This window comes from Serinus canaria, chromosome 21 (genome assembly GCF_022539315.1).
Source record: "Serinus canaria isolate serCan28SL12 chromosome 21, serCan2020, whole genome shotgun sequence".
NCBI classification, from domain to species: Eukaryota; Metazoa; Chordata; class Aves; order Passeriformes; family Fringillidae; genus Serinus; species Serinus canaria.
The window spans coordinates 4,189,492-4,200,782 of NC_066334.1; the positions used below are offsets into that span (position 1 = coordinate 4,189,492).

The following is an 11,291-nucleotide window of genomic DNA, read 5'->3' on the forward strand; positions in this document are numbered from 1 at the left end:
GGCGTAACTTCAGAGACACACCTCGAAGCATCAACCCGATTTGTGTGATCCATGTGCATGTCTGGCCATTGAGGAACAATGCCAGCATCTCCCTGGCCTTGTGCATGAGCTGTGACTTCCCATCGTGGTCCTGAAGGGATTTCCCATGGGCTAAGGCCCAGGAGGTCCTGTCTGCAGTGCTGGTCAGGCCTCAACGCTCTCCTGTCCACTCCAGACAGATCCTCATTGCACTTCATTCTGTAGCTGCATTGCCTGCATTTGATCTGTGTCACTGCTACCAACAGAATAAAGATTCTGGTTTTTTGGTTACAGTTCAGTTTCAAAAAACAAACAGCAAAAGCAAAAATCAACTCAGCTGTCATACTTGGATGGACATGATCAAATTCCAAACCAGACCTGCCAGGTTCTACATTTCCTTTGGCCCCTTTTACAGCCCATGTTTGAATTCTACGCTGAGAAAAAGGAGAGTCATATTCTTAAAACAGCACCATAGAGGTTATTGAAGGGACAGGAAATGGAGCAGTTTCCCCCCATACACACATTTGAGCTGTTCATGCAAATAAATCACGAAAAAACCACTGTAAGAAGAGACCTTCTAGGAAGGAATCTGATGCCACTGATCCCCCATGCTGCCTGTCCAGGAAAAGGGTTGCTCCTTCCTGCCAGGGCGCTGTCCCTTGGCACAGGAGGGAGCCCCGAGTCTCATTTGCACTTGGATGATGCCAAATGACAGAACTCCCCTCTGCTCAGGCCCGTGGAAGCAGCAGCAGATCACACAGAGGCCAGTAGCACTGAGGCTGACTCCTATGGAGTCTTAGGATATCTAAGATTGATCTATACGGACAAATGGGCAGGTATAATATCACATTGAATTTAAAACACAGGGCCATTTACTTTTCAGACTCTTCACACAGACTCCCTCCTCCTCCCCTCCCTCTTTGGGAGGAGGAGTTTTCTAGCACAGAGAAGATTTGCAGTTTCCCAACGGGATGAGAAAACCTACTTGGCAAAGGTATAGTACATCACCCAGTCATCGTAACCAGACAAAACTCCACTGAGCTCAGAGAGCTCTGTCTGTCCCTCGAGAGTCTCTCGCCACAGTTCTGCCCAGTCGGCCGCTCCCAGCTCCGGCTGCCCACGGCTTGGTGATTCCTCATTCCTGGGCCACAGGCCGGCTGGGCAGCCCTCCAGCCTGAGCAGCAGCAGTTCAGGGGAGCCCTCCCCGGCCTCCTGGCCGGCACCCACGGCTCACCCACCCACACAGAGCACCAGCATGTGCCTCCCCCCTAGTCCAGAAAGCGCCTGCGCGAGCCCGTCCGGGAGCGGTTCGAACGGCGAATGTCAAATTTGGAGTCCCGGCACTTCTGGCAGATGTAGATCTCTGGGACGTTCGACTTGCGGATTTTGGCGCAGGAGAGGTGGATCCAAGTGTGGCACTCGTTGCACTCGATCATGGGCCGCCCAGCGAAAGGCTTCATGCAGAAGCAAGTGACCAGGTCCCACGAGTCGTCATCTGCAAAGACAAATGTCAAAGATACGTTTTTAGTGGCTGATGCCTCTCACACCAGGAATTTTCTCTCCTTTCATGCTAAATTAACTACCTGGGTTTCAAAGACAGGCACTTTCCTGCTTTTTCCATGTCTCTCTTGCACGGGAAGAAACTCTCAACAGTACACAGGAAGCCGTAATCGAGGAGATGCTGCTTCTATAAAGTTGCAGCTTTTCACTCAGTTTATTGCACAAAAGAGCCAACCCACCTCTCTTCCCCCCAAAAACCCAACTTCTCCTGAATTCCACCCAGGCAGTGCTCCTCAGCATTATCCTCAGGCTATCAGTAAAGCACCACTATGTCCACCTGGCTAATCCTCTTGGACAGCCAGGTCACCTACCTGAATCCACCATGATGTCCTCGTCATCACCAGTGCCATCCTCATCACGAAAGACCACCTGCTTGCCCTGCCGAATGACAGTTCGCTTGCCCACGCTCTGGATCTCCACCGTCTGCTCGGCCGTCACAGCAGGGTAGGAGACGCTGGACGGGGTGTCAGAGTCCCACACCGAGCAGTGCTCAGTCACAGACTGAGGGTCACCCTCTGACGAGGGGCTCATCGGTGTCTCTGCGTAAGAGTCCTCTGCCTCCAGATCCAGCAGCTTCTCTTCATAGTCCTCCTCTGCAGACACCTCTGTTTCCCTCCTTTTCAGCTTTTTCTTCTTCCTGATCTTATCGATTTGCTTTCTCTCTGGCAGAAAGTTGCTGGCCTTTGCCCGCTGGAACAGGGAACCATACGGTTTTGCTCGCTTAAGCTGACTAAAGTTCTTTCTGTTCTTGGTGGGCAGGGAGACAGAGGAGGGGGTGTCATTGAAGCGGGGATCCCAGCTATCGCTGTCAATGGTGCCTCCAGTACTGTTGGGAGGGCTGGGGCTGTTCCTCAGCGGGGTTTCCTGGAACACATTCAGGAAGAAGGTAACATTTTGACTCAGAGCAGACTCACATGCAGCACAAGGTGCTGTCCTATCCCCCAGGGCACTCTGACCCATCCCTGAGATGCTGTGCCCTGTCCCCTAGAGTAGTGTCCCCTGTCCCCAAGTGCTGAGCCCTTTCCCCTGGGTACTGTCCTCTATCCCACAGGGTGCTAATCCCTGTCCCCTATCCCCCGGGGAGCTGAGCCTTGTCCCTGAAGCACTGTGCCTTGTCCCCCAGAGTGCTGTGCCCTGAACCGCTGTGCCCTGTCCCCTGGGGAGCTGAGCCCTGCCCCTGAGGCACTGTGCTCTGTCCCCTGTCCCCAAGCCGCTGAGTCCTGTCCCTCGAGGTGCTGCCACTCCCGCCTTCCCTACGCGCCACCCCCCGGGTTTCTCCGGCCGCAGCTCCGGGGCCCGGGGAGCAGCAGGAGCGACGCCGGATCCGACGTTTTTCACCCCGCCCACGCCGGGCACCACCCGCCCCGTCCCCAGAGCCTCCAGCCGCCGCTGTTCCCCTTTTGTTCAGGCCCGGCGCGGGACCGTGACCGCTGGAGCGGTCGGTCTGACAGACCGGCCCGGTGCCCCCCGTGCCCCCAGGCCGGTGCCCCCCCCCATGCCCCCCAGTGGAACTCACCTCCTGCGGGTACGGGATGTAGCCGGCGTAGGCCAAGACGAAGGTGCAGAACTTATTGAAGTCCTCCACGGTGCGGTGCCGCCGGGAGCCGGGGGAGAAGTCCTGCGGGGGGCGGGGGTGAGCAGCGGCCGCGGCGCCGGGCCCGCCGGTGGGAGGCGGCGCCGCCGCTCCCGCCGCGCCCCCCCGCCCCCACAGCGGCGGAACCGGGCAGTGCCCCCCCCATCGCCCCCCACCGTCGGTACCGGGCCCCCAGACAGCCCCCCCGCGGAGGGCACGGCGGGGCGGCGCCGCCGCCATTCCTCGCCCCGGCGGCACAAGATGGCCCCGGCCCCCCGCCCCGCGGCGGGGAAACGAGCAGCTGGCACCGGCAGCCGGACAGGGCCGGGCCGGGCAGCGGGACACGCACCCCCTCCCCTTCTGTTCTCTCCCCGCTTCTCCCTTCCCTTCCTTTTTCCCCCCCGGGACTCCGGCTCACCTCCGGGGCAAACGGCGAAGCGCAGGAGTCGGAGTCCATGTCCCGGCGCGGGCACGGGCGGGGCCGGAGCGGCGGCGGCGGCAGCCGGGCAGTGCCGACACCGCGAACCGCTCGGTGCCGGCGGGAGGCGGCGAAGGGGCGGCCGCCCGCGCGGGGCCGCCGGGAGCCGTAGTCCGGGCGTGCGCAGTGCCAGGCGCGGGGCGCGCTGGGAGCGGCGGAGGGGCGGGGGCGGTGCCGGGAGCGGTGAACGGAGCGGGAAGCGGAGCACCGTTCAGGGCGGAGAGCGGATCGGTGAGTGCGGTCCGGGAGTAGTTCGGGTGATTGTGGGCACGGGCGGGAGAGGCCGGCCCTGGGCTCACCGCGGGGCCTGGCTGGTGGCTGTGGCAAGACGGGCAGGGCGCCGAAGCGTCTACCGCGAGCTGGACCCTCAACCCCGACCCGGACCCTCCGCCCGCGTTAACGGCGGTACCCGAGCCGGACTCGGAGCGGAGCTCCCTTAGCGCTTTCTGCGCTCGGGGCCGGTCTTGTGTTCCCCTGGTACCATTGGGCGGCTCCTTCTGAGCGCCAGCCCAGGGCCAAGGGCGCGGGGCTGGGCGCGGTAGCTGCGGGGCCCTGGGACCGGCCTGAGCGGGGCCGCGCTGCCAGCGCCGCCGCCTTACGCAACAGCCGCTCTCGGGGGATCCGGGCCGGGACGGGCTCCCCTAGCCCACCCGCCGTCTCTTTGCTGATCTCCACCTCCCTTTCTCGCCGCGGGAATCGGCCCAGCGGCTCCGTGCAGGGCGTGATCCGGGTGTTCTCCCGTAGGCACGGCATGGCGACAGGCACCGGCGGGACGGCAGCGGGAGCCTCAGCCACGGCGGCGGCGGCGACGGGAGAACCGGCACACGCGGTGTCGCTGCTGCGGGGTCTGAGCGCGCTGCGGGCCGAGCGGAGCCTGCTGGACGTGACGGTGGTGGCCGGCGGGCGAGAGTTCGGGGCTCACCGCGCCGTTCTGGCCGCAGCCTCGGGATATTTCCGCGCCATGTTCGGCGGGGCCCTGCGCGAGTCGCGGGCCGAGCGTGTGCGGCTGCACGGCGTCGAGCCCGAGTGCCTGGGGCGGCTGCTCGACTTCGCCTACACCGGCCGCGTGGGGCGGCTGGGCCCCGACATCGCTGAGCGCCTGCTGCGCGCCGCCGACCTGCTGCAGTTCCCCGCCGTCAAGGAGGCCTGCGGTGCCTGGCTGGCGCGGCAGCTGGAGCCCGCCAACGCCCTGGACATGCAGGACTTTGCGGAGGCCTTTGCCTGCCCGGAGCTGGCGGCTGCCGCCCACCGCTTCGTGCTGCGGCACGTGGGCGAGCTGGGCGCCCAGCTGGAGCGGTTGCCGCTGCCGCGCCTCCTCTCCTACCTGCGGGACGATGGGCTCTGCATCCCCAAGGAGGAGGCTGCCTTTCAGCTGGCACTGCGCTGGGTGCGCGCCGACCCCGCCACCCGCGCCCCGCTGCTGCCACAGCTCCTGGCCCACGTCCGCCTGCCCTTTGTGCGCCGCTTCTACCTGCTGGCCCACGTGGAGAGCGAGCCGCTGGTGGCCCGCTGCCCTCCCTGCCTACGCCTCCTGCGTGAGGCCCGCGACTTCCAGGCTGCCCGCCTTGACCGCCACGACCGGGGGCCCTGTGCCCGCATGCGCCCCCGGCCCTCCACTGGCCTCGCCGAGATCCTTGTCCTCGTTGGTGGCTGTGACCGTGACTGCGATGAGCTTGTCACCGTTGACTGCTACAACCCACGCACTGGCCACTGGCGCTACCTGGCTGAATTCCCCGAGCACCTGGGAGGTGGCTACAGTGTCGCTGCACTGGGCAACGACATCTATGTCACTGGTAAGGCATACAGGGAATGAGGGGAAGCACCAGGGTGGAGGGTTCTGTTGAAAATATGTAGGGTGTAGCAGCGACACTTGGCTTTTCCTGGGTGGCAGAGAGTTTGGGACTTGGTTTGGGTGCCTGCAGCCTGCCAGCAGGCACGGAGACTCCTGGAGTCGGTGCTGGATTTAGCAGCTGGTCTCAGTCCAGGAGCTATTTTGTCATGACTAATGCTGTTGAGCATGCTGGCAGAAGTCACAGATCTTGTAGTTAGAACTTTTTAACCATCACTGAGGACAGGGGTGATGTAACAAAGTTTTGAGTTTCTCTCTTGAAGAATGTGTTCAGGTTCAGATCCCCCTGAATCACATGCTTGAGGCAGAGGCATGTCAGAAAGCCCCAGGTTCCTTTGCCAGCCCCTGTGAGTCACAGTACCTTCCCCTGCACAAATCCTGCCTCCTTGCTGGGGCTACAATTACTTCTGTCAAGGTGACACCAATATGTAAATTTGGCTTTTAAGCTGCATGCAGATCCCTTCTTTGAACTACGTCTCTGTGACAGCTGTAACAAACTGAGGCCCAGGACACCGAGTGCTGTGGAACAGCGTGCCCCCGGTGTGCAGGACACATTGGCAGAACTTTGAAGAGCAAGTCTTAATGCAGGTGAACAGAAAACTATGTGTTCTCTGGTCACAAGCAGAAAACAAGGACCTGCTTTAAGGACAGGGTTGTAAAAATGACAGACTACCACATGGATGCAGCATGTTTTTACAGAGACCCTTACATCCTGTGGGAGCTTCCTGGAGTGATCCCAGGCCGGTCAGTCCTGCTGGGAGCTGTGTGCCGGCTGCTGCTGGGGATCTTGGGTTGGTCTGGTCTGTGTCAGTGTGACAAAGGCAAGGCTGGGAGGTTCCCAAGCTGCCAGCAGCACCGCTGCCTTGGCAGCTTCTGGGCAGTGACAGAGAGTGGGGGCTGTAAAATGGGAGCGAGGTGGGTGTTAGAGGACAGAAGTAGTGAAACATGGAAGACTCATATTGAGTCACAGCTGGATATGGACTAGGAATGACATGGGAGGAGTTCTCCCCAGCTTGCTGGGCATGAAACAGTGCAAAAGTTCCTTTAAAATCCTTGTGGCACACGTGCCAAGCCAAACCCTCTCTTCCATCACCCTTCCCTTTGTGGAGGCAGGCTCCTGACATGTGTCATGCTGTGCCACAGGGGGCTCGGATGGCTCCAGGCTGTACGACTGTGTCTGGAGGTACAATTCCAGCGTGAACGAGTGGACAGAGGTGTCGCCCATGCTGAAAGCCAGGGAATACCACAGCTCCACGGTCCTGGACGGGCTGCTCTACGTGGTTGCCTCTGACAGCACGGAGCGCTATGACCACACACTGGACAGCTGGGAGGCCCTGCAGCCCATGCTGTACCCCATGGACAACTGCTCCACCACCTCGTGCCGTGGGAAACTCTTTGCCATCGGTTCCCTGGCTGGCAAAGAGTCCATGGTCATGCAGTGCTATGACCCCGACAGTGATCTCTGGTCCCTTGTCAACTGCGGCCACCTGCCCCCCTGGTCCTTTGCCCCGAAGACCGTCACACTCAATGGTCTCATGTACTTCATACGGTGAGTAGTGGGAGCAATCACTTCCCTCCCTCTCCGTGTCCCCGTGAAGAGAGCCCACAGCTTCCCTGGGAAGGATTTTGCAGGTGGTGGAGGGAGGGCACTGGGTTGGGACAGCACAGCAGTGCTTCCCCTGATAGTGCAGGGAGGGCTGTAACACCTCTTTCCTTGTTTTGGTGGGTCTCAAAGAGCTGCCCATAAACTTGTGTGAAAATGTCTGAGTGCTACCCAGAGCTGGGAAACAGACACGTGTAAATCCATCTGAAGTCAGCAGCACTGCTTGGAAATTGGCTTCTCAGTTTCTTCAGCTCCTGGTTCAGCTCCCCTTGTTGCTATAAATAAGCACATAAGCTCCAAGAAAACGTTAAACTCTAGTGCAGGAGAGGACGTCTTCCGTCTCAGCAGAGATAAGAGGGCTGAAGATGAAGTGATTGGTGACTATTTTTAAGCACCTTTCCAAATTGGGACTTAATTACCCATCTGAAGCTGTCCTGGTGGCGCAAATACTTCAGTTATCCGCTTAATTAAAAATAAACAGGAAGGCATGCCAGGGCTGGAGCATTTCATCTCCCTGTGTTGACTCCGAGCAAACAGAGACTTCTGTGATGGCCCCAGGCACTTCTCTTTTTTTAATCTCGTCTTGGCTTTGCATAAAGTAGCAGCTTTGGCCCAAGACTTTTTATTTGATCCTTTTGGGTCCAGCCAAGTGTCTTGCTGGCAGCTGTTCTGGTCAGCTGGTTTCAGTCTGTCCTACTTGGGTATTGCAGCTGCTCAGCTCTTTGTCACAACCTGATTCTATAGAATTTCTGTTTTCTTGCCCATTTTAAAATACTCATGATTGACACTTCAGGATTTTCAGATCACTTTGCATCTGCAAGAGTCAGTGAGGAAATGATCAGGGTTAGGTGTTCTTCCCTCATTTCACGTGCTGTGTGTGTGTGGGCTGCTGCTCCGTGTGGAGCTGTGGGATAATCTTTCTAGGACAGAGGAGTGGGTTGCAAGTAAAAGTAGCAAATTTGTTTAATAGCTCAGTGTAAAGGCTCTGACTGATGATCCCTTGTGCTGAGGCTTGTTTTATACCTGTAAATAAAGCACAGGAGTGAGGTTCAGGTGCTTTCTGCAGTTGCCCCAGAGCTGACCCAGAGTGGGGAGAGGAGCCCCTGGTCAGGCTGCTGGCCCTGCCTGGATCTGCCTTGTAGCATCTTGATCCCATCTGTACCAGGACTGTCTTGGGAGGACTGACAGCTCCTCTCCAGCTGCCCCGACTTTGTCCTCCATGCATTCTTGTGTCAGCAGCGCATGTCTCTGAGTCACAAACGTCCCTCACCTGTCACTGTCGCCCTCCTGTCTGCTGAGCAGGGTGGGTAAGAGAAGCCCTGGGGGATTATGTTGCCTCCCCAGCTCTTCTCTCCCCCTGCCCATCTAAATTTGGCTTTGATGAAGAACCCAAGCAGCGTTTCTAGAATGCAGAAGAGTAATTTTGTGTTCTCTTCCCCAGAGATGACTCGGCTGAAGTGGATGTTTACAATCCATCAAAGAATGAATGGGATAAAATCCCTGCCATGCTCCAGGTAGGACATTTTCCCACTTCCAGGATGTCTTAAATGTTATAAACTAGTTTCATTTACCTTTGGAAAACCAAGAGCTTTTTAGAATTAGAATCCTAATGGACCTGGTTTAAGTGTGTTGGAGTCACTGGGAAGAGAGTCCTGGATGTGCTGGCATGTTTGGGTGTGCAGCCCAGCACGTGAGATCTGTGGGCAGCACTGGTTCAGAGCTCAACCTGCAGCTGGCAGGCATGAAGCTCCCTCCAAGGAACAGCTTCCAGATCCCACTGACCCCCTTGCTGGATCAGGCAAACACCCCCTGGTCACGGTGTGTATTTATTGTTACATTGCAGGTTCACGTTGGGGGGAGTGTGGCTGTGCTCGGCGGGAAGCTGTATGTTTCGGGAGGCTACGATAACACCTTTGAACTCTCGGACGTCCTGGAAGCCTACGACCCTGAGACACGAACGTGGAGTATCGTGGGCCAGCTCCCTGAGCCCATCTTCTGGCACGGCAGCGTCAGCATCTTCCGGCAGTTCATGCCAGAGACCACACAGGAGGACGACAGCATCACGCTGGACAACACCATCAGCTTGAGCAGGCAGAACCAAAACCTTCACAACCAGAACCTCAATGAGCTGCCTTAGCACAGGAAGCAGTTTGACAGAGTCCCTCATCCGGAACCTGGGCTGCTTTGGGAAAAGGCTGAGGCAAACCAGTGCTTGGAAACAAAACCATGCTGTTCACAGAGGGAGCAAGAACTCTGGCTGTTGGATGTGATGCTGTGGGCCTGCAGGCAGTGAGGCCTCCACTGCTTCCCTCGGCCCTTCAGGGTGGGAGACGGCGCCACGCTGCCCGCAGGGACCCGAGAGCTGTTCCTGGGGAAAGCGCTCGTGGTGACCCACGCCACAGCACTGCTGCTTACAGACACCTTTCACTGGGAGCTCCTTCACCCTGTAGTGCTTCATTTGCCACCAAACTCCTTCCTTCAGTTTCTGTCTTGGGAGGGGTCTATCTGGTAGAGCAGTGGTCTGGAGACCCCCCCCCCTTATTCTGTGCCTCGGAGGGAGATAGGCTTCCTGTGCACGTGTTGGATTGAAAGGTAGTTATTTTAGGGATTTTTTTCTTCTTTTTATTTGGGGTTTGCAGTTTTATTTTGGCCTGTGTAAGATTTGCCTTTAAACTTGCCCAAGTGCCCTGGCCAGTGGGCTCTGTTTATCTACCTTTGCTGAAGACCAGCTGTGTGCAGTTTACTTGTGGAATGTTTCTGGAAGAAAGCAAATGGCTGAACCTGAAGCATGGCTCCCTGAGAGCAAGTGCTGCACCTTCTGGAGAACCCTGAAGTGTGGCAGAAGCTAAGGTGTGGCTGGATGCATTTGCTTTTTTGGTCTTTAAATTTTACCTAATAGAGGAAAAATTTGCATTTAAACTGAATTTAGAGATGGAAACCCCGTCTACTCGATCTCTTTCCTCCAGGCTTCCTCCTGGATGGAGGAGCATCCAGGCCCCATTTCCACAGCATCAGCGTCTTCATAGCCTCAATGCTGTCTGATGCTGCTGCCCCCCTCAGCCATGGGGAGCCTGGGCTGTTCTCCAGCCTGGAACACTGACAGTGCCTTGAGACCGCTGCGTGCCAGCAGGGAACGCGCAAGGCCCGGTGCGGCTGCCCCTTGGTGTCACACCCGTGGACTGGGTAGGGGGCACAGAGGCCCACAGTTTGGGGCAGCTGCTGCTTTTTTTTGGGAGCAATGGCCAATTCCTGACGGCGCCGCGGCTCCAGGCATTTCTGCTGAGCTATAAATAACGTGGCTGTGCTCGCTGCTGGACCCCCCAGTTCCACCCGCTGAGCAGCTACAGATCTGTATTTATTTTTTGTAGAATTCATTGTGTTGAATCCTCAAGTACAGTTGAACTCCATCCTTTGAAACAAAGGCATTTTACATTTGCAGATAATGTATTTTTATTCTCATAGTTTGTTTTTAAATTTACTTGCAGCAGTCAAGTTAAATAAAACTTGTTACACAATTCTGTTCTCTGTGAGGGGAAGGGAGCTGGAATGAGATTTTACTGGGAGTTTCTCATTCCAGATATGCTTAAATTGGAGCCTGTCTGCCTCCTTGGTGAGGAGAGGGAGAAAGGGGAAAGACCACAGCTGCAACTCTGAGGTGTGGGGGTACACACAGAGATCTGTCCCCACCCTGGCACCACTCAGGCCATGGTTCTCACTCTCCCAGCAACCCTAGATTGGGTTATTTGGGACAGAGATACGTCCCCACACCTGAGCACAGGAACGCAGGCACTTTGTGCTGCTGGAGTGTGTTTCGTCTGAGCAGACATGGGTCATGTCACGCCTTTAATGGGGTAAGGAAAGAGCAACTGACAAAGAGTTAACAAAACAAAGAGAAAGAAGGCACCAGTTAAACGGAGGGGTTAAGGAATGGGCAGAGCCGCTCTCTGTGGGGGAAGGTGAGCTTTAATCACAGGCAGGGTGAGAGGGCTGGAGGAGAGGGCAGCACCAGCTCCTCAGGCATCAGAAAGTGAGTCATAGTATGACACAGGGAGGTCAGTCCCATCCCATTGCACACCGCGCATGGACACTGACTGGAGTGACTGTTCTGAGACATTTCTTCATTTGACACTCAATCACATCATGGTGACTTTCTTTTCCTGCAGCCTGGGATGGGAGATTGGCAGAAAAGGAGGGGAGGGGGCTCAAAAGA

At 57.3% G+C, this 11,291-nt stretch overlaps 2 protein-coding genes across 2 annotated transcripts; one reads left to right on the top strand and one right to left on the bottom strand.

The window, feature by feature from the left end:
- Positions 1 to 867: 867 nt before the first annotated feature.
- On the bottom strand, positions 868 to 3,735 carry PHF13 (PHD finger protein 13). Its single transcript, XM_050982688.1, has 4 exons — positions 3,570 to 3,735; positions 3,095 to 3,196; positions 1,890 to 2,442; positions 868 to 1,513 (listed from the first exon to the last, which is right to left on the bottom strand). Exons 1-4 carry the CDS (start codon positions 3,606 to 3,608, stop codon positions 1,287 to 1,289), a joined length of 921 nt encoding a protein of 306 aa, XP_050838645.1. The 5' UTR covers positions 3,609 to 3,735; the 3' UTR covers positions 868 to 1,286.
- Positions 3,736 to 3,764: 29 nt separating this feature from the next.
- KLHL21 (kelch like family member 21) lies at positions 3,765 to 10,596 on the top strand. Its single transcript, XM_050982686.1, has 5 exons — positions 3,765 to 3,860; positions 4,374 to 5,422; positions 6,622 to 7,027; positions 8,523 to 8,595; positions 8,925 to 10,596. The coding sequence occupies exons 2-5, from the start codon at positions 4,381 to 4,383 to the stop codon at positions 9,216 to 9,218; spliced, it is 1,815 nt and encodes a 604-aa protein (XP_050838643.1). The 5' UTR covers positions 3,765 to 3,860; positions 4,374 to 4,380; the 3' UTR covers positions 9,219 to 10,596.
- Positions 10,597 to 11,291: the final 695 nt, after the last annotated feature.

What these genes read in the sequence shown, in the direction of transcription:
- PHF13 (XM_050982688.1), bottom strand. Translation starts at nt 3,608, where the DNA reads ATGGACTCCGACTCCTGCGCTTCGCCGTTTGCCCCGGAG. An exon ending in CTTCGCCGTTTGCCCCGGAG is followed by an intron (nt 3,197 to 3,569) that starts GTGAGCCGGAGT and finishes CGCCCCCCGCAG; the next exon opens with GACTTCTCCCCCGGCTCCCG. An exon ending in GGACATCATGGTGGATTCAG is followed by an intron (nt 1,514 to 1,889) that starts GTAGGTGACCTG and finishes TTGTCTTTGCAG; the next exon opens with ATGACGACTCGTGGGACCTG.
- KLHL21 (XM_050982686.1), top strand. Translation starts at nt 4,381, where the DNA reads ATGGCGACAGGCACCGGCGGGACGGCAGCGGGAGCCTCAGCCACGGCG. An exon ending in CAACGACATCTATGTCACTG is followed by an intron (nt 5,423 to 6,621) that starts GTAAGGCATACA and finishes GCTGTGCCACAG; the next exon opens with GGGGCTCGGATGGCTCCAGG. An exon ending in AAATCCCTGCCATGCTCCAG is followed by an intron (nt 8,596 to 8,924) that starts GTAGGACATTTT and finishes GTTACATTGCAG; the next exon opens with GTTCACGTTGGGGGGAGTGT.